The following is a 26465-nucleotide window of genomic DNA, read 5'->3' as shown; positions in this document are numbered from 1 at the left end:
AGGTTATAATAATGATAATAAATAACAACTGAATTCCAAAATGTTAGTGAGTCAAGTAGTAGGTTTTGCACACCCTGTTCATAAAAAAAAAAAAAAAAAAGTGTTTTGTAAAAATACATGTAGGTAAATATTGCTTTTTTATCACTGTATTGACGAAAAAAATGGAAAACATGCATTAATTATCTTGAACTAGAATTTTATTCAATTAAACATTTTAAATGGCCACAACGGCTGAACATTTTGAATGTACTTGGCTACAACAGCTGATAGGACGAATTTAAAATTATGATTTAAAATCAATTTTATGTAATTTTTTAAGTAACATTTTCGAAATGGGGCACTGGGTTGGTCAGTTGCTTGGGGCCTCAGAAATCGTAAACCCGCCCCTGCCTATTAAGGCATATTTATTTCAGTTTTAAACTAATTTTAATAGTTTTAATAATGCATAAAATAGATATAAAAATGGATGAATAGATAAAATAAAATGAGAGAGAGCAGAAAAATGTCAATGGCTGGGTTTCACGATAACGTTGCAACTTAAACTTTTACGATTATCTTTAACGTCACTCATTATTTTACGATAGAGTAACGGCTGTTTCCCAAACTAGTCCAGCACTTAGATTGCTCGTTATAAACTAGAACTTGAATGCTTTGTTACGGGAGCTGTCCGGTCCAACGCTGAAACCTTGGCCAATATGTCCAGGAGTTTGCCTTCTCAACATAACAATAATGCAGAAATATTGAGAAGCTTGGAAATTATAAGTAACCTTGTCGAGACGCCGAAAGTTAATGACGATCACTGCATTTAAATAAAGAAATAATGATGACTTTGGTAAGACAAGATTTCAGATTGATGCTCACCTTTATAGAGATTAATAATAGAAATGCATGTACAGGTGCATCTCAATAAATTAGAATGTCGTGGAAAAGTTCATTTATTTCAGTAATTCAACTCAAATTGTGAAACTCGTGTATTAAATCAATTCAATGCACACAGACTGAAGTAGTTTAAGTCTTTGGTTCTTTTAATTGTGATGATTTTGGCTCACATTTAACAAAAACCCACCAATTCACTATCTCAAAAAATTAGAATATGGTGACATGCCAATCAGCTAATCAACTCAAAACACCTGCAAAGGTTTCCTGAGCCTTCAAAATGGTCTCTCAGTTTGGTTCACTAGGCTACACAATCATGGGGAAGACTGCTGATCTGACAATTGTCCAGAAGACAATCATTGACACCCTTCACAAGGAGGGTAAGCCACAAACATTCATTGCCAAAGAAGCTGGCTGTTCACAGAGTGCTGTATCCAAGCATGTTAACAGAAAGTTGAGTGGAAGGAAAAAGTGTGGAAGAAAAAGATGCACAACCAACAGAGAGAACCGCAGCCTTATGATTGTCAAGCAAAATCGATTCAAGAATTTGGGTGAACTTCACAAGGAATGGACTGAGGCTGGGGTCAAGGCATCAAGAGCCACCACACACAGACGTGTCAAGGAATTTGGCTACAGTTGTCGTATTCCTCTTGTTAAGCCACTCCTGAACCACAGACAACGTCAGAGGCGTCTTACCTGGGCTAAGGAGAAGAAGAACTGGACTGTTGCCCAGTGGTCCAAAGTCCTCTTTTCAGATGAGAGCAAGTTTTGTATTTCATTTGGAAACCAAGGTCCTAGAGTCTGGAGGAAGGGTGGAGAAGCTCATAGCCCAAGTTGCTTGAAGTCCAGTGTTAAGTTTCCACAGTCTGTGATGATCTGGGGTGCAATGTCATCTGCTGGTGTTGGTCCATTGTGTTTTTTGAAAACCAAAGTCACTGCACCCGTTTACCAAGAAATGTTGGAGCACTTCATGCTTCCTTCTGCTGACCAGCTTTTTAAAGATGCTGATTTCATTTTCCAGCAGGATTTGGCACCTGCCCACACTGCCAAAAGCACCAAAAGTTAGTTAAATGACCATGGTGTTGGTGTGCTTGACTGGCCAGCAAACTCACCAGACCTGAACCCCATAGAGAATCTATGGGGTATTGTCAAGAGGAAAATGAGAAACAAGAGACCAAAAAATGCAGATGAGCTGAAGGCCACTGTCAAAGAAACCTGGGCTTCCATACCACCTCAGCAGTGCCACAAACTGATCACCTCCATGCCACGCTGAATTGAGGCAGTAATTAAAACAAAAGGAGCCCCTACCAAGTATTGAGTACATATACAGTAAATGAACATACTTTCCAGAAGGCCAACAATTCACTAAAAATGTTTTTTTTATTGGTCTTATGATGTATTCTAATTTTTTGAGATAGTGAATTGGTGGGTTTTTGTTAAATGTGAGCCAAAATCATCACAATTAAAAGAACCAAAGACTTAAACTACTTCAGTCTGTGTGCATTGAATTTATTTAATACATGAGTTTCACAATTTGAGTTGAATTACTGAAATAAATGAACTTTTCCACGACATTCTAATTTATTGAGATGCACCTGTATGTGATCACACACAATATGAATCATAATAAGGGTCTGTAATGTAGCCAAAAGTTTGTTTCTTTTGCTGGAAACTGAATGCACACGGTATTGTAATTTTACTATTTCATCAAATGCATCACACATTCATTGCTTTTCCTAAATTAAGTTTTTGAATATGTGAATGTAAAACCTGGTGTAGTACTTTTTGTCAGTTAGTGCACATTGTCCCTTCATTTACCTGTGCATTTGTTTTCTGGATTTTGGAAAATAATTAGGTAACGTTCTAAAATAATTGAATCAAATTTTATTACTAAATATTAAGCCTAATATTTGGATATATTAACAGGCCTACCAACTCCATTGATAAAAGTGCTATTCATTTGTTTAGGCTACTGAATTCATTATAATGTAACACGGGGCTAAATAGAAAAGAAATTTAGCACAAAAAAAAAAAAAAAAAAAATGGTTACATTTGTGAAAGGCAATTATAAAATTACAAAAAATGTCACTTTATTGTGCTTCAGTTCTTGCACTTTCCCTGGGCACACCCAAAGCCTTGTTTCTGGCTTTCCAATAATCCAAATATATCAATGCAATTTATTAATTGGTCCTTATTCTCTGATAAACTGTGAAAAATGCAAGAAAGATATATTTAAGTTGCACGTATGATTTACAAAGTTTTATGTTACTATAGCGATGCTTTTTGGGAAAGACACCATAGAGATTAAGTACTACTTTAGCGATACTAACATTCTATAGTGCCTCAGGAAACCCAGCCATGGACAAAATAAATGAAATGAGACCAAAAAAAAAAAAATAAATAAAAAAAAATAAAAGAATTTAGGGACTGGTCACCCTACTAAATTATACGTATTGCCTACCAACAATCAGCGCTTCAAACATCTGAGTTATGTTAGAACCTGTACAATGTATCGGCAATCTTTTTATAAACATTTTTAAAGGCCAATGCATTCCACATACTGGTCTGCGCTTCAATACAATGTAAATGCATCTGCTCCGCATGGTCCTGTGGATCGTGCTGTGCGCAGCTTCGTCACACCTTTTGATTGAGATTTTGATAGCTGACTGCTAAATAAAACAGACTAGTAGGCCAAGTAATTCTGAGTGCAGATGCGAGGGACATCAATAGGCTATTTCTAAACCAGACAACTAATATTTCTCTGGCAAAATAGTTTGCAGAACCCATGCCTACGCAGAAGAATGTTGGCACAAAGCCCTCTCCATAGACAGGTACGATTTGTATCACAAGCATTCCTTAGTCCGGTTGTTTGATGAGAGAGAGATAATATGTAGTTGCAATAAAAGTTGAGCCGTGGTGGATAATTATTCTATTGCACGGCATTGAGGAACTGATGATGACGTGGGTTGACCAATCAGTGGAAATGTGTGTTTCATGCCCACCCACATGTGCAAATCAAATATGTATCTATTTTCTACCCAAGACAATTCTGAAAAACAAACTATCAAAACGGACACGGCTGTTCTACCTGTTGCTTTGGTCTTCAGCAGTCAACACACGATTGCATTGCACCACCTACTGGTGAGAACGAATTGCACCAGGTTGAGATTGTGCATCGGTAATCTGCTGCTTTTCATGCAGTTCCCGGATGTGGAAGGTTGACTTTCCAACCGAATTTGAACCACTGAATTTGAGGAAGCGATTTTGTTAAGCGAAATATAACGGGCTGAATTTTACTTGTCGAAAAATCTGATGAAAAATGTGACTGTATTTTCAAATGAACTGAATATTTTGGAAACTAACTTTGGAAGGTGAATATTTATTATTGAATTTTTAATAATGAAATGAGTTGTGAAATGTTTCTAAATGAAATATTCAATGCTTCAAAATACAACTTTGTTAAAATTCAGCCTCCCAAAATGCAAGCACTGTAAATTCAGCACATTTAAATGCAAGCACTGATAATATAATGCCATTATTTTTTCGATTAGAGCAATTCAACATGCTTTTATGCTTCAAAGACTTTAGACATGAATATACTTCCATATTGGTGCTCATGCACCGGTACGACAGTATTAGCAGTTATAGCCTGAATGCCTCATGCAATGTGCCTTATTTTCCGCTGTAACTGGCGTTGGTTTCTGTGTGCATGTCAATTAGAAAGTCATTTTTAGGCCGACAAGATAACGGAGCACTTATTTTTGGAGCGAGGAGGACAAATAATCGTTTACAATCCTTCAAAGAAATGAATATGAATCAATATAGAATACGAGTGAAAGCACCACAACTATCTCAAGAATGGAATAACAATTTTCATCAGTTCATCAGCCTCTTGTTTGCTATTGTTGATGGCATAAATTAAAATGACTAAATTCCTAAAATGCAGAGTAATCAATAAATCGAGAAGATGCAGACGGCGTGCATGAAGCAAAATTGGTCAATGAAAGAAACTATTATTAATCATGCAAAATAATCACTCATGATAATGAGCTGTTATGGCAGAACCCGGGAGACTAAATACATAACTGCTCTCGGTTTTTTTGAGAATTGCCCGTTGCATACATGCCTTATGAACGAATGATTGAACGAACGAACAACATGGGTTTTGTATTCTGTCCCCCAATATTAGGATATTTGAAAATACGTTTATATTACATCATTTTTGTGAGGATTTGAGTGTAATTTACACACTGATTCCTGAGATAAGGGACAAAATATGTTTAAAATCTGAGTTTTTATTTTTTAATACTAAATTAATTTGAAATGGATATATTTGTAGACAAAGGTCTCAGCTAAAAACGATGTAAGGGAACAGGTTTTTTTATAAAAACACTTTTTTTTTCTGAAAATTGACATTTATTCACTTCATAACTTGCATCTTACTGTCATTTGTGTCTACGCGTCAGACACATCAAAAAGCATGCTATTTTAATTTGATTAATCCAACAAGTGTAAAGTCTTTAATTATCTAATAATATTGTTCAGTAAAGGAGTTAAGTGATAAAATACATTCAATATTTTTTTTCTTTTCTGTTTTCATACTATTCTGAAAATTCTGACTGAGTTGACAATTTAATATTTTTCCATCTTACCATGTGTTGTACACTGGAGCCAAATTTGATTAAATTGATCCCACAATTTTAACAGAAATTATAATAATGAGAATGACGGAGTTGACAAGTTGAAGCTGTGACCGCAGAGACTTATACATTGTTTATTTAAAATATGAAAAATATCAAACGTACCAGACCACGTGTCCTACTGTTGCATCCACCATGAGCAGGAAGTGGGAAAGGGGTACTCAGACTTATAGCTGACCAGGACATTTTCTGATTTATTCAGGATTTTAAAAAAAATCTGACGGAATTGACGCAAAGTGAGGACACAACTTTGATAATCAGATTTTATGGAAAATATAATTTAAAGTTTTCTTAATGTATTGTTTGATATCTTACAGATCCCTACCTTTCATTTGTTATTTATATTTATGAATTTGTTGCATTTTTAAACTCTTTGTTTAGCAGTTTAACATTGTGACCTCTTGCTGAGGACAGGTTAAGTTACATGTGCTTCCAAGTACAGAGCATGCATTTTAAAAAATTCTAATGAAATTATTTTAAAGTATAAGTAAAAAATGCCCTGAGTATACACATTCCTTTAGATGTAACTTTTCCAGTATTTTTATTGTTATGAATTTGTTGATTTTTAAAATAAAGATGACTTTTGTATGTAAGTCATGTTTTGTCCCTTATCTCAAGAATCAGTGTACAGTTAATTTACAGTAGACAGCGCTGTTGGTTTTCATAACCCATATGTTGGGTCATAAATTAGAATGTTTATATAACAACAACACTGATACACTTTTTTCATTTTCATTCTATGGTGATATTAAAAAATTAACATATTTTATAATTAATTTAATTCATAATTCATTTCTCTAACCATGCGTTATAATGAAGGCTTTGTGAAATTGCAAAAATTTTTGATTTACAGATTTGAATAACAGCAGACACATCAACACAGTTTGTTCATCAGTCCATGTGATTCAGTCCTGCTACATTTGTTTGAAATGACATATGAGGTACAACACAAAGTCACTTATGAATCATAGCACTAAAATTTAAAATTATATTGTCTAAATTATTTAAACACTGACTACGACCGCATTAGAGTTGAATCTTCGCCGTAGTAGGATTTTTTTTCCCTCCCCTTTTCTCCCCTATTTGGCATGCCCAATTCCCAGTGCGCTCTAGGTCCTCGTGATGGCGTAGTGACTCTCCTCAATCCTGGTGGCAGAGGACGAATCTCAGTTTCCTCTGCATCTGAGACAGTCAATCGACGCATCTTATCACGTGACTTGAGTGCGTGTGGAGGCTTCACATTGTTCTCCGCGGCATCCACGCACAACTCACCACCTGCCCCACCGAGAGCGAGAACCACATTATAGCGACCACAAGGAGGTTAACCCAGCGTGACACTACCCACCCTAGCAACCGGGCCAATTGGTTGCTTGGGAAGCCTGACTAGAGTCACTCAGTACGCGGTATAGTAGGATTAGTAATTTTGCCCTCCGCTTTCAACACGACTGAAACAACAACAGACTGCTCAGTCAGACTCCTACTACATCTGTTTGCAATGAACCGTGAGGTACAACACAATTTCATTTCACTTATGAGCCACAGCACTATAATAAATATTATCGGGCTACACTATTTTAAAACGCATCTCTTATGTACACGAATAAAAGATGACAGAGCCAATGAGAGTAAGTTATGGGCGGGGTGACACATGTAGCCACGCCCCAATGTGTTGTCCCGCCCCATTCTGCAAGCTGCAGCCAGGAATACTTGGCCCTAGGCGGCTGCCTATATCACCTATGCCAGGATCCGCTACTGCATCAGTGTATGCGTTATTTTATTCGTCCAGAAATTGTAATATTACTTACATCAAGATTAACATTACCAGCTGTACACACATCACAACAAAAGGACAGGCACTGCCTACGTTGCAATATTTAATTGAAATGATTTTTCACAGTGCGGTTCAGGGCTTCCGTAATTGGTATTTCTGGCATCACTAGAAGATTATAAAAACATTCGGGGCTTTACAGAAAAAATTTGCGGCTTAAGCCCGGTAGCCCAGCCCTAGCACCGCCCATGGGTGTGACATTGATGAATTTGCAGGTTGGTGTATGAAAATATCCTGGGTAACTGAAAGATTAGAAAGGGCAAAGTTTATTATGCAATTTCTCTATATGTATCCTAAGCTTTATTCAAGCTGTCAAACCGAAAAAATATTTTTTTGCTATTGCATATAAACAATGTATCTTCCTCTATAGTAGTCGTAGCTGGGCGAAGTCAATGGAGGCAGAACAGCTGTGGCAGTGCGCCTACATTCATAGAAAATAACGGTTTGGACATTTTAGGATGCTGTATGTCGTCTGCCTGCCACATCTGGTGTGCGACCCCTTTTAAGAGGTTTTATTTTTGTAACTGATTGGAGTGTTTCTATAGCGGAGAGAAACAGACTTAATTGTTGGAATGTTCGTGATCTCAAACTCCGACCGTCAAACAATTCAAACACACATATGACCTTTAAAAGTTCTGTAAGCGTTTTTATCCGTTCTGGAACTTCCACCAGACTGCTGTTGAATTAGCCATGCCCCCTCTTTCCAAAACCCAGCACCATATACAATATCTATCTATCTAGCAACCACCTATAGTAACGGTCTATAACCATTTACAGCACCCTTGCAACTGCCTAGCAAAACCCTAGCATTCACCCAAAACACACTAGCTACCACCCAGAACACACTAGCAACTGCATAGGCTCTTTACAAAAATCCTTTTGTATTCCTTAGAGAGAGTGTGTGCATGCATGCAAGTGTGAGTGAGTTTGTGTGTTCTTGAAATCTCCCCCAAAGAAACTCCTCAAACTTCATAGATCACGATGACCCTCACTTCATCTAAAGAGGGAATTGGCTTTTTACTAAACCATAAATCATCAGAAGTATTAGTGTACTGGAACACTGAAAGAGTAATGTTCTCACTGTGTTTATGTTTATTATCTTTATATAAAAGTAAGAAAGTGTTCAAGTAAGAAATGTGTATAATCAAATAGAGTCAAAAGTGTCCAAAACAGCATCTGTAGAGTGAGCTAATGTGGGCCATTACCTCACCCTTGTTATTCTCTGGAAAGAGAACTGGTGTGTAATATTTAAAAGGTCAAAATTGTCTACTCATATCCAAAAAAGAAGTAAGTTTGGGTAAGGAACCATTGTTCTTATAAAGAACAATAAGGGTGAAATGTATTCCTCACAGTTTAAATTATTTGCTAATGAGTGGAACAGACTACACTGGCACGAATAACTCTTTGAAGGAGCTTCTTGCGTTTTATGTCATGTAATGTTGGTTAAAGAAACTGTCATTTACAGTTTGCCATAAAGCTCCAGTTCTCCTTTCCCCTATCTGTTTCAATACTTCTTCATTATGATAAATGATTTAAGAGTGCTGTGGCATGATAGGGCATACACTGTATGACAGAAATTTAAAGCCAAGGGATCCATGGGACTTTTACCTTAATAAGAATCTATTCATGGAATCAATCAGAGTGTTCTCTGGGTACAGATTAATGAGGAAATGCTCCATGGAAATAATGTTAAATGTATCTTTTACCACTGGCATACTGTAGAATCCTGCCATAATTTAGCTTACTTTTATGCTGTCATTGATTCTGAAATGAGATTATGTGACATACCTATACAGATTTAAGAGAACTTCAAAACCATTAAACTCTTTTTATATATATATATTTACAAATGTATTAACTTGTCTGGTAAACAATATGAAGGCCAATATTATAAATCTATCCAAAAATACCATTCACTCAAATAATCACTTGTTTCAAGTCAAGTCAGGCATCAGAACATTTTAGAAAACTTTAGTAGTTTGTTCTCTGGCAAAGAAAAGGTGTTTTCATTTGATTTGCAAAAAATAAGCAGAAAAATATTACCTGTTTCTAAAACCAGCATTATTACATGTTTACTGACATGCTTTTGGATCAATAACAATTCTTAGAAAAGGTCACAGTGTTTATATAAATTAGTAATAATTATATAAGTAAGTGCTGAGTAAAGCTAATGAACATACCTAATGTGTAATTATTATTGCATCTACTTGTAACTACACAGTGTTGTAGTTATTATAATTAATGATAATAAAATGTAATATGTGCAAAATGGGCACTGTAATGTACAGTGTTCATAACTAAATGTTCATAACTAAAATTATGGACAACATTTTAGGCTTTATACATAACTAGGGAGCTAGTTGTCACACTATTTTACTCCAGTGAATATTTCTCAGGGTGACCCCTATGTTTGGTAATCAGTTTCTGTATATGCAACAAACCTTTGTTTATTAAAAAACAACAAAACAAAAACAACTTTAAACAATTGGACCGTTATTGCCCAAGAATAAAATTACAGTTCATTTAACACACGTTGACCTTTTAGCAGGGCATATCACACTATATGGGGTAAGTTGTCAAAATGGACACAGCATTTAGTATTTTCAGCTAAATTTAAACACTATAATAATTGTGTGAAACAAAAATGAATGAACAAACAAAAATGTAAAAGGTACCATAAAAAACATACAAACAAACAATAATAATCAAACCATGGTTTTGGCTAACAAAAATTGTTGTAACCTGAAATTTATTGATAATACACTTGGCCTGAGAAGTTCAACCCTTTGAATAAAGTCTACTTTCATTATGTAGTAAAACTTTCCTTTAATTTATTTCAGTGTGGTTTTATTTTGTTTTGTTTACCCAAAAGCAAAAACAAATATATGATGCTTTTTTTTATTTTTTTTATTTAATTACATTTTTTTATTTGGAGCATAGAATTGACTAAAATTATTCAATAATAATATAATACAGTTTTGAAGGTGTTAGCAACGTCACTGCTAGAGACAAGCATTTGCTTTTGACAAAACCTAGTTACTGAGATTTAGCGCTTGTGAAATCTCCGTATTTTTTTTATTTATTTTTTTATTGCACAGATATCCAATGGTTAAGCTAATGACCATAACAAAGAATCAGTGCATGTCATAAGAATGCATTTAAGTCCCGTTTAAACTTCTTAGAGGGCAAAAAGCAACTTAAAGCTGCTGCATGTATTCTGCATGAATTAATTCCAGTGAAGTCTCGCGGTGTTCACGCAACCGCTCAGACATCTTGCATTTTCCAGTCGAACAGATAAGCATTAAAAACCTATCCAGCATCGCTCGATCACTGCTCACGTTTTCACATGCAAGGCTGAATTTAGTTTGCTTGTTTGAGCGGTTTGCGTGCGGTTTTGTTTCGTATTGTGCGTCATTTCTGCATTTTCACCCAGGCAATATGGCAACACCCGCCGCTGTGAATCCATCGGGTGAGTGCCGATTTTATGATTATGCTTTCAAAAAATAGGGTTGTGACATTTAAAGGGAAAACGAATGTCAGACTGGCACGCGATGTTGTGTTTTCGCGCTAACAAAAGAGACTAGAGCAGCATCCCCTTCCCCCACGCGCCTAACAACAGAACGACATTTATCAAATGTAAAACGTTACATTGTATCACTTCCACTGATACAATGAAACATTAATATTGCGCGACTATAGGAATATTGCGCCGAGTCTATTGTGACGTCAAATGAAATGTATCACGTTTGGCTTTTTCTGCGTTGGCTTGTTGCTAATGCAAATTATATGCTGAATACATTTGCTACAAGCCAGTACGTGCTTTGATTTTCTAGATTCGCAGCTGTTATTAAATAATATACGACACGATGCATATTGGACCGTAGCTGTGATGCTAGATGATTTATTTTGAGTTTGAGTGCCAATCACCAAAAGTAAAGCACAGTTAAGTTACATGTTTACTGCCTCTGCCTGTTGATTCCCTGTTCAAACCCAAATAAAAAATATACTGAAAGCTGCACTGAACCAGTGGAATATTGAAGGAATGTTGTTATGAGCTCATGCAAATAACGTTATTACTTGAGTTGACTTTTTACTTTTAATATGTAAAGAGCAAGGCCTCCATATAGCCTCCCCAATGCTATAAACAATTCAGTTTTATTAATACAATCCATGATTGGTAACTGCAGATTTCCAGTGACTTGCTGTACAACTCCACTTGCCCAAGTTAAGCCAGTATTATTGCAACACAATCCAATTATTGTCCGGACTCTATGCAGAAGTATTTAGTTTCTCACTGAATTTGCATTGGACTACAGTTGGCATTGCTGAACTGTAGCTTTTTTAGATTTTAATGATGTCATGCCACTGAAGTCACAACAGAATGTAGTGAGGTTTATTTATTTGTGAGCAATAAAAAACAACCTGAATGAATTTAGAAAGCCAAACATATAAAAAAATTCAGTGTATTCAATTATTTGAGATGAGCAGATATAGAAATGTTGGATGCTATGATCATAGTTTGTTATGGCTGGTATACACAAAGCAAAATCACATGTTTCAAATGAAATCAGAATATTTTAATATACAGTAGAAAAGATGGGAAACAATATTTAAAGGGGTCATGAAATGCTCTTTTTATAGTTTAATTATCTTTCTTGAAGTCCACTGATAATGTTTTTTTTTTTTTTTTTTTTTTTTTTCATTTTGCATTTAAACAGTCATAATTTAGTAATATATTATCATTTTCCACCCTGTCTCTGCCCCTCTGTCTGAAACGTTCGGTTTTGGCATAAGTGCCTCCTTAAAACGTCAACGTAAACACCCACTGTTCTGATTGGCTAACATTGTGCAGTCCCTCAAATTCAGCCATATTTGAAACTCAATCTGAAGAGAATGAACAAGCTCCACAACATTATAAAAATAAATTTCAGGGGTTACACATAACACACACCCAACACATTGCATCTGAATATATTAAACTGTTCATCTCAAGCACAATTGTTAACACTCACACCACATCTACACCGGACACAAGAGTCGCATCGCGTAAAAAGCAATAGAACCCATTATAATCAATGATGCGCGTCACATTGTGGCGCATCATGTTGCGGCAACGAGTTAAATAAATGGATGTCCTGTTCCATTTTGCGCTGCACACACTGGTGCTACTACTGCCAATAGCTAAACTTGGTACAAAGTTTGTGTCGACGCACACGTTGTAGACAGCCTCAACCCGTTGTGTTGCGTCAACAGACTCGTGTAAATGGTAAAAGGTATCCAACAACAGCAAATGGTGTCAGCACCATAAACTATCAAACAGTCATGACATTTGAAATATTCATGAATGGAACTGTTTACTTACTATTTTGCATCAGGTCCAAGTGTTTTTAATTGCCCCATCCTTCAATAACAGTTCCTTTGCAAAGCTTGAATCGTTTTATGACTGGTTCACAAGAAATCCATGCTGATTGCTGAAAAAACATTCAATTCAACTGAAATACACTGAATAAACATCCACATGACGCACATACATAGTCCAAAGCATGGTGTAAACTAGACACACACACATCCAGTTTCCAGTATCATCCTGCTCTGAAATTCACATCGCCGTAAACGCATCTAAATGGTCAAAGATGTCCATCCAGGACATGTTTTCATACACAAACAATTAAAAATAGCGCAGATGGACGAAAGATTGCATCCATGATGTGTTTGTGCTCAAAACAGCAAGAGGCAGCAGATAAATTACAGAGTTGTAACTTGACACCGCATCTTTTAAAAGCAGCCCGAGATATGTTTCAGACGGTCAAAGACATTTGTCTGTGCAGGTTTATATACAAAAATAATTGAAAATAGTCCAGATGTGTCCCCTTTGGTGTTCAGGGTGCGTTGATGTAAAAGTAGGCGTTTTTGACGAAGGGAAGTCCCGGAAGTAGAGAACAGGGCGTTTTTGGAACTTGGTTTAAATAAATGCTTTTACTGCATTGGGGATTAAGTTTTGAGTTCTGAAATTTACAGTATTTTATTTATAGTAGAAAGATCTCTTATATTTCAAAATATCAAGGAAAATTTCATTCCTCATGACATGACCCCTTTAATGCTTTTGAAACCAGGCACAGAACAATGCATTACTAATAATAAATAGGCCTACATTTAATCTGCTTCCAAAATCTGCCTAATCTGACAGATACCAATAATTAAAAAAATGCTACAGATATGTTCACCAATATATCCTATAATCCTATAAATCTCTATTAAATTATACAGTATGTTTAGACCTATTATATTTCAGGCCTTCACAATATGCTGTGTTTATAACTGAATTGGTCATATACTGCTAGTATAACCTAGAAATCATCATTAAATAGTAATAGCATTGATATGTTAATTGAAAATACATACTTGTTGCTGAACATTTATGTATTCTTAAAAAAGTCACATTACTTTTCTTAATGCAATAATAATGAAGTGCTTGTACCAATAATAACACAAACACACTTTTAGAAACAAACTGTCAGCAAATGCTGGGTTAATGATTGATCCAAAGAAACATGGAACACAAACTTGATCTTGTTAAATTTTTTCAGCCTGCACAAGTAAATTATGATCTATGACTCCATTACTTCAGCTTACACTTTTTCTCCCCAGTGGATAATTAATTCCCTGCCACCTCACTGTAAATGCAAATAAGGCAAAATGAATAAAGAATGCAAGCATTTTTAGCACTCGGTTGACACACCGCGCTGCCAAGCTCGCTTTAGAATGCGCAAAAGCATTCAGGGGTTGAGTCAGATGACTGGAGTGGAACTGAAGGGCTCTTTGTTTTAAAGTCATCTAGTTTTTATTTTTCGCTTGCTTAAGAAATCTGTAGCCCATCTGTACTTTTACCTTTATTCTCACAATGGCTAACAAAAGTCAGCCCCTGGTTACTGTGTGGGCTTTGATAAGAATGTGTTTTGTACAACTAGCGGTAGCCCTGTTTGTCAATGGGGATTACAGACACAGTTGATTAGCAACAGTTCAGACTGTTTGCTGACCTCTTGTGTTTGTAAAGGAAGCCTTTCTTTTTAAATGGGTGAAGCATAGCAGAAAACAGCAGCACATAATCAGATAAAGAGAGAGTTGGCCAACTCTGTAGTCACACTGGTACGACCTATAAAAAATGTAGTCCTTAATGCAAACATTTAGTTGCAGTCTGGAGTCCTGGATAAGCCTATTCAATTTTTATCATAACTGCATGATTGTATGGTTTGTTGCTGTCCACGATCAGAACAGATCTGCAAAACATATAGGAGGTTTTGAGTTCTGAAAATACAATGAGCCCATGCACACAATACGCTGATAACTGGGCTCCAAAAAGTGAGTGAACTTGTAGTTTTTGCACACCTTGTTTATTCACAAATGTTTTTTTGGTAAAAATATATTTAAGTAAATAGTGCTTTTTATTACTGTGTTGTTGTATTGGTGCATCTAAATGAAAAAGAGTAAATATTGTTCTTGTGTTAATGTAGTGAAAAACTGGAAAGCATGCCTTAATTATTTTTTGATTTTTATTTCATGCATTAAACATTTTGAATATAATTGGCTACAGTGTCTGGTTGGTTGAAATGGTGGTTCCTCTAATAAAAACAAACACTTTTAATGCAGTTTCAGAACAAATACATAATTATCGAGATATATTGAATATTGTCAATAAGCTGAAAAATATTGAGAGATTTTTTTGCAGCCATATCTCCCAGCCCTATTTACTCAGCCTTATTTTTGGAAAATTTCCATGCAGCTCTTTTTCACAATACTTCAGTGCATTGTGGCCATGGCAGTAATAAAAAAAAGCACCATTAAATTTAGTGGTGCACCGATTTGAGGCCGATACGATCTCCAATTTTTTAACACTAAGATCGGCCGATACCGATTTTTTTTAACAGTGCCCTTTGCCACACTTTTGCCCCACACAGTAAAATTACAGTAACACTTTACAAAAATGTTCCATTTGTTAACATTATTTAACAACATTACTGTAGTTAACATGAACTAATGAACAACATAGTTACAACATATACTATTACATTTTTTAAATCAAAAGTTGTATTAGTTAACATTTGTTAATGCACTATGAACTAACAATGAACAATTGTAATTTTATTAACTACCATTACAATTCATAAAGGCTGAAAAAATATATTGTTCATTGTTTGTTCATGATACCTAATGTATAACTAATGTAACTAATGAAACCTTTTTATAAAGTCATCAAAATTACATTAATTTTGAATTGCTAAAGTTTATTTGTTTTGAAACAGTTATGAATAGTTCTGTTGTCAATATCAAAAGGTCATTGTGACATACTGGTAAGCAGTAAAAACCACGAGAGCATCACACACAGCAGAGATGTGTTCAAAAATAAGAAAAATATATACATTACAAGCTCTAAAACTGCTCCAGTGAGAAATCATTAATATCTATGATTTGTTTACTGTCTTTGGCTTTTTGCTGTAACACAAATCACTAATTATTAAGCAAATGCATGAAGATGCGGTGCTGTTATGGTTAAAATGTTATTGCTGTGATTAGTGGTAATGTGACCAACATTAATCTGATTTAAATTGGGATCCTCTCAGAATAGCTGAGATGAGTGACTGATGAGATATTGAGAGCACTTGGAGAGCGCGCATGTTAGATTGACACCATGATTGAGCATATTGAAGGGAGTGAAGCTGAAAGTGCTCAAACAGTCTCTATCGCTCAACACAACGTCTGATTGTAACGACTCATGTTATATCACGTATACTCAGATTTGTATATGCATGCTTATTTGTTGTTTAATTAATTTTTATACCAGTTTGCAGTCTTTTTATCCTCTCCATGCTCACAGTGCAGCGAGTCAGAATTACTACTGTAATGACTCTAGAAAATGGGCAACTTAATATTCATACATGTGTAATTCTTGCACATTTTTTAAAACAAACCTGAAAATTCATCTGAATAACAATGTCTGAAAGATGAAATTTGTGAATACTTAGAATTGCCAACAATTCACCCTGCTGAGGCCACACCGTCATGCATCAAGGGCTGAGAAAGCACTCATTTATTAGATTAGCAGTGTATGTGTGATTCCCTGCATGCTGCAAAAAAGATTGGCCCTGACTGTAGGCATGATCAGCCGATTGCCGATCACAGACTTAAGACGAATATCGGCCAATTTAGATTGGTGGCCGATCGATTGGTGCACCCCTAATTAAAGTATCATAAAAGTAGTTTATATGAATCTTGTGCTATATTTTAAATCTTCTGAAGCTTTCTGTGAGGAACAGACCGAAATGTAAGTTCTCAGATCTCATTCTCTATCCCGCATATTCAAACTGGCACAGCATTCGGTTACGATACATGGAAACTAATGAGATTACAGAACTTTGGCATGGGAGATGATACGTTTTAGTCTGTTTCTCACACAAAGCTATTGCATACCTTCAGAAGATTTGGAATATAGCACAAGAGTCATATGGACCACTTTTATGGTAATTTTATTGTATTTTTTGGTCCTTTTTGGAGCTTGACAGATATGGTCATTATGAAGTCTCTTGTATGAAAATGAGCTGCGTAAAGATTCTTAAAAATGTCTCCTTTTGTTTTCCATGTAAAAAAAAAAACAAAAACAAAAAACAGCATATGGGTTTGTTATGACATGATGGTGAGTAAATAAAGGCAGAATTTTTATTTTTGGCTGAACTATTCCTTCAATCAGATTGACTTAAGGACTCAATAATCAAATTTGTAACGTTATTCTTAACTTTTTTTCTGCATGGAAATTTACCAAGTGATTTAATAGTGCAGTATCGCCTTGTATGTTTTATTTTATAATCCGAAATAAAATCAATTTTGCATTCATTAAGCCATTTCATGTTCTTTTTTCTTTCAATAATACAATCACCTGACCAATAAACCTTTAGAATTGCTTGGTTGCTACTAACGAGCATGTTTCTATGCATTTCTACAGAATATTCTTGCTTTTTAATTGCTGTGTGTTCAGTTACAACTAAACCTTTTCTGCATACAATTTTCTGCTGAATCTCAAGTTCTGATCCCATATACAGTTGAAGTCAGAAGTTTACATACACCATAGTCAAATACATTTAAACTAAGTTTTTTCACAATTTCTGACATTTAATCGTAAAAAATATTCCCTGTTTTAGGATTATTTTTAGGATTGCAGTTAGGATCACTACTTTATTTTAAGAATGTGAAATTTCAGAATAATAGTAGAGAGAATGATTTATTTCAGCTTTTATTTCTTTCATCACATTCCCAGTGGGTCAGAAGTTTACATACATTTTGTTAGTATTTGGTAACATTGCCTTTAAATTGTTTAACTTGGGTCAAACGTTTTGGGTAGCCTTCCACATGCTTCTCACAATAAGTTGCTGGAATTTTGGCCCTTTCCTCCAGACAGAACTGGTGTAACTGAGTCAGGTTTGTAGGTCTCCTTGCTCGCACATGCTTTTTCAGTTCTGCCTACAAATTTTCTATCGGATTTGTGATGCCCACTCCAATACCTTGACTTTGTTGTCCTTAAGCCATTTTTCAACAACTTTGGAGGTATGCTTGGGGTCATTGTCCATTTGGAAGACCCATTTGTGGAGCTTTAACTTCCTGGCTGATGTCTTGAGATGTTGCTTTAATATGGCTGCGTGGTCCCATGGTGTTTATACTTGCGTACTATTTTTTCTACAGATGAACGTGGTACCTTCAGGCATTTGGAAAGTGCTCCCAAGGATGAACCAGACTTGTGGAGGTCCACAAATTTTTTTCTGAGGTCATGGCTGATTTATTTTGATTTTACCATGATGTCAAGCAAAGAGGCACTGAGTTTGAAGGTAGGCCTTAAAATACATCCACAGGTACACCTCCAGTTCAGTACACCTCCTATCAGAAGCTAATTGGCTAATTGTCTAAAGGCTTGACATAATTTTCTGGAATTTTCCAAGCTGCTTAAAGGCACAGTTAACTTAGTGTATGTAAACTTCTGACCACTGGAATTGTGATATAGTCAATTAAAAGTGAAACATAAACAATTGTTGGAAAAATTACTCGTGTCATGCACAAAGTAGATGTTCTAAACGACTTGCCAAAACTATAGTTTGCTAATATTAAATCTGTGGAGTGGTTAAAAAATGATTTTTAATGACTTCAACCTAAGTGCATGTAAACTTCTGACTTCAGCTGTAAATCTGTGTGAATCATTTCCCCATTTATACAAGTTTTCCCACATGAATTACAGCATAGATCTGAAAAGATGGACAACAATTAGACAGTGTGTGTTATTGGAAGATGTTTTGTAATGCTGTAATTGAATAAATTGCTTATTCAGCCTGTTTCTTTCTCAGCTGACTTCATTTTTCACACAGAACACACGTGAGATGTCTTAATCACTGAGGGATGGTGTTCGGTCTCAGGTGGTGTGTGGATGTTTTGTTTTGTGGCAGGACTGAAAAAGAAATGGGCCTCGGGTAATTAGAATGACTCAAAGGAGAGAAAAGTTGGTGGAGAAATACAGAGAGAGGGAGAAAGGGATGGAAGGAGGGAGGAAGTGAGACAAGTAGTTGATTCATGTTTTAACAAGTTTGACCTGAGGGCTTTCTGTTAGAAAGTGACAACAGATAGAATAAGGGAGCTTTAGAACATTCCATTTTAGATTGCCTGCAAACTCATCGAGAACATTCAATGTACTGCCCAGGCCTACTATTAATACATTTAAATATTTAATCACAACTAACAGAGGTGGGGGGCTGGAGTTACATGATTCAACTCAAGTCTGAATCAAGTTGCAAATTTAAGGACTTGTGACTTGCAATTAATCTCACGATTATTTTGGCATTTATATTGATTAATATCACATTTTGAGAAAGGCTCAAAAAATGTTTGCTTTTAAAATGTAGTGCATTCAGTTTTAAGGCATTCAGTTCCTCTTAAATATCTTAAAATTTTGAAATAGGTTATTTAGAGCCCTTATCCTGTAATCACAAACAACTGGAAAAGTTATGGCAATTTATTAGTCAAAAGAATGTCACAAAGATTTTTGCCACTTGCAAACAACAATTCCACCAGTGAACTTCTCATTTCTCTCATAGGTGATATTTCGTATTTGTTGTCACAGAACAAAATGAAGCAGATTTAATGTATAATATATAATGCACATTAGGTAAATGCAGTAACAGCATTAAATACATTTAAATTTAACCCTTAAATACATGGTCATTTTTCAAAACACGCTTACATATTCGGGTCTTTAGAGACCGGCACTTATATCTGTCAAAAATTGATGTACAAAATGCCCAGATAGTGTCAAATTTTCAAAATATTTTCAAGACAATTAGAAAATAATAAAATAAATGTTGATATATTTTTATGTTTTATTGTTCAAAAATCAAAGAGATAATGCTACAAATCAGGACATCTAGAACAGGAATAATTATTTTCACACTGAAATTTCATGAGATGCAACTGGCTGTCAAACACACACTGATCTACACATAACACATAATCTACACATAAGATACAGATCAGCTACACCAAAGTTGCACAAACGTTTCAGGTATGTATTTTCTAAGGCACTTATTGAGTCTAAATAGATGAACAACCTACATTATTTCAATAGTACACCCAAATGACAATAGTCATATCATACTGTTAATGTGTTACACTTGCTATAGTTTATTTAAATGTTGTTTATATGTCAGCTAGCAATGCCACATGTAAATCAAATCAATCTTTGAAACATCAGTGCCACCTTGAGTAAGAAATAACCAGTATAATATGTATCTGTACACGCATATGGGATACTGATAATTCACCATTGTTGATAATTCATTGTTGCACAGAAAATCAATGTTATATTGTGTTTATTTGTATGAATATAGTACTCATTTCTCTTGTAATAAACAAATAAATAGATATCCTGTGATAGTAAATTTAAATAGATATTAAATAATAATTAAAAATAGAATTTATGGAAGTACGAAAAAAAACCTTACACTCTTACTTACATACCTTGGGTCTCTAAAGACCCTATACACTTTTGGTACTTAAACCATTATAAAAATTGTTGCAATTTAGAATTTTTTTGTGTTACACTATTTATAAGAGATAGATTGAGGAATACTATAGAGGTTTGGGCACAATTTTTTCAGGGATTCAGGGATGCTCTTGTAGTTTCATTTAAACTGAGGTTTGAAAAAGGTGTAAGCTTGTAAACCTCATAAATGAAGGTGACAAGTCTCTTGCTCTTTTGTGAAGGAGGAAGCAGGAGCCGGACAAGCAATCCAAAGTTAATCTTAATTTTTAAATTAATACTATTTAGTATCCTCACACACTGTTTGCTTTTCAGCATAACGCAAGTGAATGCACACATCAAAACTGCTGCGTACGTCTCTCTCTCTCTCTCCCCTCCGGCAGTTTGGAACTGCAACACAAAACAGCTGTTGGAGGTGATTTCCCACAGGTGTCTGTCATTACTGTTCTTCCTCTCCTGGCCTCGCTCTCCACAGACGTCGCTCAGCCACACCCACATTACCACATACCCCCATCGCCCGACTCAGGCCTGTCTTACACCCCCCCCGCCCCATTTCTGGAGAGGAAATCCGCAACAACCATCTGCGCCCCTGGCATGAGGACCACCTTGAACTTAAAAGGCTGGAGAGCTAGATACCAACGGGTGATCCGTGCGTTGGTATCCTTCATGCGATGGAGCCACTAGAGCGGGGTGTGGTCCAAACAGAGGGTGAAAGCACATCCCAACAGATAGTACCAGAGGGTGAGGACCACCCACTTGATGGCCAAACACTCCTCTATCGTGCTGTACCTAGTCTCCCTCAGTGAGAGTTTACAACTGATGTACAGTATGGGGCGCTCCTCCCCCTCCACCATGTGGGACAGCACCGCTCCCAACCCACTGTCCAATGCGTCTGTCTGCAAGATAAAATGGAGAGAGAAATCAGGAGAGTGCAATAACGGCCCACCACAAAGTGCAGCTTTCACCTGCATGAATGCCTGCTGACATGGCTCTGTCCACTGGACCGAATCTGGTGCCCCCTTTTTAGTAAGATCAGTCAGCAGGCTGTTGACGGTCGAATAATTGGGCACAAACCTGCGATAATAGCCAGCCAGCCCCAGGAACTGTCTCACCTTCTTTTTGGTCTTAGGTCTTGGGTAGGCTGCAATCGCTGCGGTTTTATAAATTTGAGACCGCACCTGCCCGTGACACAAGTGGAAGCCCAGATACCATACTTCCAGCCACCCAATTTCGCACTTCTTTGGGTTTCCTGTGTGTCCCGCCCATCTCAACATCCTCAGGACAGCCCAAAACCACCAAGCTGGCCCAGCCACTGTGGGATTCTTCTATTACCTATTCTATTTAATTTTTTTGTGCTCAGGTAATCGGTAGGGACGACTATGTACCACTACCCCTGGGGTCATCTCGATATGGTGCTCTATGAGATTCGTACGACTGGAAAGAGGCGAGAACACGTCTGAGAATTCTCCTTGCAACCTGGCAACCTCCATGATTTGGGATGGTGAGAGGTGGTCTCCACAAGTGACTGGGGTGACTCGATTGGTAACTTTTAAGTTCACCTCTGGTCCGAGCTCCTCCCTCTCCGGAACCGCCATTGCCAAAGTTGTGGGGAACGACTCTCCCTGCGGTTTTAGGAGGATGAGGGGGTAAATCTGAAGGGCTCTGCCTTTATCCATTCGTTTCACCTCATAATCGATTTCCCCAACTCACCGCGTGACCTCAAAGGCCCCTTGCCACTTGCCGAGTAATTTTGAGCTTGATGTGGGGAGCAATACAAGGACTTTATCTTCAGGTGTAAATTCCCATAGCCGAGTACCCCTATTATACAGCCAGCTTTGACGTTCTTGAGCCTGGAGCAAATTCTCCTGTGATAATTGCCCCAATGTGTGGAGTTTTGCTCTCAGGTCAAGAACGAATTGAATTTAGTTTTTGCTGTTTGATGGTCCCTCCCAATTTTCCCGTAGGATGTCGAGCATGCCATGCGTCTCGAGCATCCTCGTGCACGAACTTACGAATCATATTCTTCAGGGTCCAATTAAATCGTTGACAAAGCCATCCGTTTGGGGGTGGTAAACGCTGGTCCGAATTGATTTAATCCCCAATAATTCGTACAGTTCGAATAGTGTACGTAACATAAACGTAGTGCCCTGATCAGTGAGGATTACTTTCGGAATCCCCACTGGGGAGATTATTCTGAAGAGTGTGCCATCCGCTCTAATGGCTTGACGAGGTCCATACCAATTCTTTCTAAGGGGACCTTTATTAATGGAAGGGGGCACAATGGCACTCTTGGGGTGGCCGGTGGATTCACCAGCTGACATTCACGGCATGCCACACACCACTTGCGAACATCCCGCGAATGCCCGGCCAATTGAAACGGGCCATTAGATGGTTCAGTGTCTTTTCCTGGCCTAAGTGACCAGGATTATAATGAGCCATCTGGAATAACATTTCCCAACGGCTCCGTGGCATAAATAATTGGGTTGTATGGAGTCGCGTGATGCCATGCGAGGGTCGGACGTGTGAATGGGGAGCTCTGTGCACTTTGCTAGTTTTTAATACTTTTTGTGTCCTAAACCAGTGAGATTTGATACACTCTGTTTCATAACTGTTCTATGAAGACAATATGTCAAAGAATTCAAAATCCTTGGACTCTGGAGACATTAAAAGACACTTACGTGCTCAAGCTGATACCCCTGACAGGGCCGCAGACCAGGGACTCAATCTGGATGGTGCGGCGGGAGAAATTCAACGTCAACTGTCCAACCTGTCTGTCGATGCTGATGAAGGTCGTAGCGGACTTGGAGGATCTTTCTGTAATATGTCGATCGATTACGGCGATTGAGTTTGTTACAAGATTGTCGGACGTCGAGAAACGGATCAATTATCTAGAGTCATCGGAGAGGGAATTAGCTGCTAATCCGCTAGCAACCAAAGCAGATTTGCAGTGCATCTGAATCGTAATCGGCGAGACAACGTCTGAATTGTTGGAATTCCTGAGAACAAAGAAGGCCGAGATATGGTGAAATTCCTAGACGTGCTCTTCCCGAGTCTGCTCGACATAACAGGCCATAAGCTGGAAATCGAGCGACCTCACAGAGTCCCGGCTCGGAGATCGGCTGAGGGAGACAGGCCCCAATCAATTCTGGCCAAATTTCTGAGATCATCCGATAAAGATCTTGTGTTGCGTGAGGCAAGGAGTAAAGGAAAGCTTTCTTGGAAGAACCACAGCATTTTCTTGTTCCCAGACTTTGCAAATTCGACAAGAGAGAAACGTGATCGATTCAAGGAATACAAGAAACTCCTACATCAACAGAAGATCGCTTTTACACTGATGTTTCTGGCCAAATTGAGAATAGATACTAAGGATGACCGCAAAGTATTTACATGCCCACAACAAGCGATGTCTTTCATAAAGTCATTGGAATGAGTAAATTATTTTGGTGATTTTCATGTTGCTCCCGAGTGAGCTTGACTCGCTGAACATTCACTTGACTGTCCGAGGAAACTGGGCGCCTTTTTTGTTTCTTCTTGTGATGGTTCCGCCTTGCGGCTGGAGTTTGTTTTGTGGAACTTTAGGACAGTTGTGGATGAATCTGCTCATTCTTTGCACTTGTGCCTGCTATTGGATGGAGTTTGTTTTGTGGAATATTTTTTTGCAGGACATTGGAAGGATTAGGTCAAACTGCAGCACTTATGAAACAGCCGGCTCACTGAACATTCGTTTGACTGCCCGAGGAAACTGAACGGTTTTTTATTACAATTTGTATTTATTTATACATATATATTTTGTTTAGTGTGTGTGTGTTGGTTCCGCTAGAGGTTGGAGCTTGTTTTGGGGAGGACACCTTCGGGACAGTATGTGGATGAATATACATGTTCTTTGTGTTTATTCTGCCTATTGGCTGGAGTTTGTTTTATAGATTCTCTTCTGTTATGTAATTCTGTCTCACAAAATTTGTATAGAAGCACCGGACTTGAGCAATCTGATGGCAAAGTTGTCGCGGGGGCTCTCGTAGGCGTACATGGACTTTTTGAGTTTAAAGGGATGGACGCCGTTTGGCGCTGTCGTGCGTGGGGTTAATGTGCATGTTTTTCTTTTTTCTGTTTGTTTGGTTCTGGGGGAAATTCGGGGTTTGATTTTTTCACTAATGTTGGAAAGTGGTCTTTATAATCTTGTTTTTGACACAGTCTATTTTTTCTAATATGTCAAAAAGTCAAATGTTAATATAAGTGGATTATCTCTCTCCACGTGGAATGTGAATGGGTTAGGGCACCCCATAAAAAGAAGGAAAGTTACTTCTCTTCTTAAATGTAAGAAATATGATATAGTGTTTCTTTAAGAAACGCATCTTTCCCCGCAGGAAGCTGAAAAATTTGGGAAGATATGGGGTGGACATGTTTTCTTTAGTGCTGGCTCAAGTAAGAGCAGGGGAGTCATCGCACTGATAAGTAATGTCTCAATTCAAATGTCTTAAACAGATTAAATATAAATTAGGAAGAGTCATTATTGTTTTAGCAGAAATTCAGGGGCAAAGGTTGATTTTGGCAACGCACCTAACGTTGATGATCAGGGCTTTTTTATAGATTTTGAAGGGAAGTTGCAAGCTGCTGGCATCCCTCATGATATAATATTGGGAGGAGACTTTAATCTATTGATAGACTTAGTCCTTGATCATAGTGAAGCAAAAGTGTGTCCAGTCCATAAGATCTTTTCTAGAATATTTTTTTTTTTATATCTAAGTTCCTCATTTCATCTGTTGTTGATTGCTCAATTGGAAACATCTTAGTCTCAGATCATGCCCTGGTGATTTTAGAGGCATTGCCACATACGGAGAAAAAGAAATCATATAGTTTGCACTTTAATGTATCCCTTTTGCAAAATCTTGAATTCCAACAAATATTAAAGACTGAAATCAGTGTGTTTATGGAGACCAAGTGATCCTCAGTATCCTCTGTGGGCGTGGCTTGGGAGGCACTTAAGGCGGTTCTTAGGGGTCGGATCATACAGTATGCCTCATTCATCAAAAAGTCCAAAACACGAGAACTCGTGGAGTTGGAAGGGAATATTAAAAGTGCCAAGGCAGGGGGGCCTGGGTAGCTCAGTGGTAAAAGACGCTGACTACCATCCCTGGAGCTCGCTAGTTCGAATCCCAGGGTGTGCTGAGTGATTCCAGCCAGGTCTCCTAAGCAACCAAATTGGCCCGGTTGCTAGGGTGGGTAGAGTCACATGGGGTAACCTCCTCGTGGTCGCTATAATGTGGTTCGTTCTTGGTGGGGCGTGTGGTAAGTTGAGCACGGATGCCGCAGTGGGTGGCGTGAAGCCTCCACATGCACTATGTCTCTGTGGCAACGCGCTCAAGTCACGTGATAAGATGCACGGGTTGATGTTCTCAGACGCGGAGGCAACTGGGATTCATCCTCCACCACCCGGATTGAGGCAAATCACTACGCCACCACGAGGACTTAAAAGCGCACTGGGAATTGGGCATTCCAAATTGGGTGAAAAAAAAAAAAGTGCAGAGGCAGAGCTGAAGCACTGAATTTCATCTGAGGGCCTCAGAGAATTGACCCAACTGAAATACAGATATAATACTATTTTGTTGTGAAAGGTGGAGTTTTGGCCATTCAGGGCAAGACAGTCATATTTTGAGTCGGTGGACAAAGCAGTGAAGCTTTTGGCTAGATATATAAAGCAGAGAGAGTGTTTTTCTACCATTCCCTCAGGGAAATCTGCTGCTGGTGAAATTTTTACCTCGGCCATTGATATTAATAATGCTTTTGAAGAATTCTATCTTGATCTTTATAGTTCCATGTCTTCGTCTGCTGATGTAGATATTAGAAACTTTGTGGAGCCATTAGAACTCCCTAAACTGACGACTGAGCAAAACAATTCTCTTGATTCTGAGATAAACTTGGAGGAGCTTGGCAAGGTAATTAAGGCCTTGCCTACAGGCAAGGCTCCGGGGCCAGATGGCTTTACCGCTGAATTTTT

General features: G+C 37.5%; 1 protein-coding gene and 1 long non-coding RNA gene across 12 annotated transcripts in view; one reads left to right on the top strand and one right to left on the bottom strand.

The window, feature by feature from the left end:
• LOC127453378 (uncharacterized) overlaps positions 1 to 2313 on the bottom strand; it is a 183077-nt gene extending 180764 nt beyond the window's left edge. Inside the window, exon 1 of the long non-coding RNA XR_007899403.1 lies at positions 1994 to 2313. This is a non-coding gene — a long non-coding RNA (uncharacterized LOC127453378). The remainder of the gene's footprint in view (positions 1 to 1993) is intronic.
• Positions 1 to 26465, top strand: part of LOC127452865 (aryl hydrocarbon receptor nuclear translocator 2-like) — a 1027890-nt gene that overhangs the window by 777457 nt on the left and 223968 nt on the right. For 3 of the 11 annotated variants that reach the window (XM_051718716.1, XM_051718757.1, XM_051718679.1), the window contains exon 1: positions 10661 to 10873. In XM_051718716.1, coding sequence (XP_051574676.1) covers positions 10843 to 10873 — 31 coding nt within the window. In that variant the 5' untranslated portion in view covers positions 10661 to 10842. Of the gene's footprint in view, positions 1 to 10654; positions 10874 to 18132; positions 18276 to 26465 lie in introns of those variants that run through there. The other 8 variants (XM_051718698.1, XM_051718707.1, XM_051718768.1 and 5 more) reach the window with 8 other exon arrangements.

Source organism: Myxocyprinus asiaticus, chromosome 2 (assembly GCF_019703515.2).
Source record: "Myxocyprinus asiaticus isolate MX2 ecotype Aquarium Trade chromosome 2, UBuf_Myxa_2, whole genome shotgun sequence".
Taxonomy (NCBI): Eukaryota; Metazoa; Chordata; class Actinopteri; order Cypriniformes; family Catostomidae; genus Myxocyprinus; species Myxocyprinus asiaticus.
The sequence above is the reverse complement of the archived record's forward strand: the minus strand, read 5'-3'. Positions and strand labels throughout refer to the sequence as shown.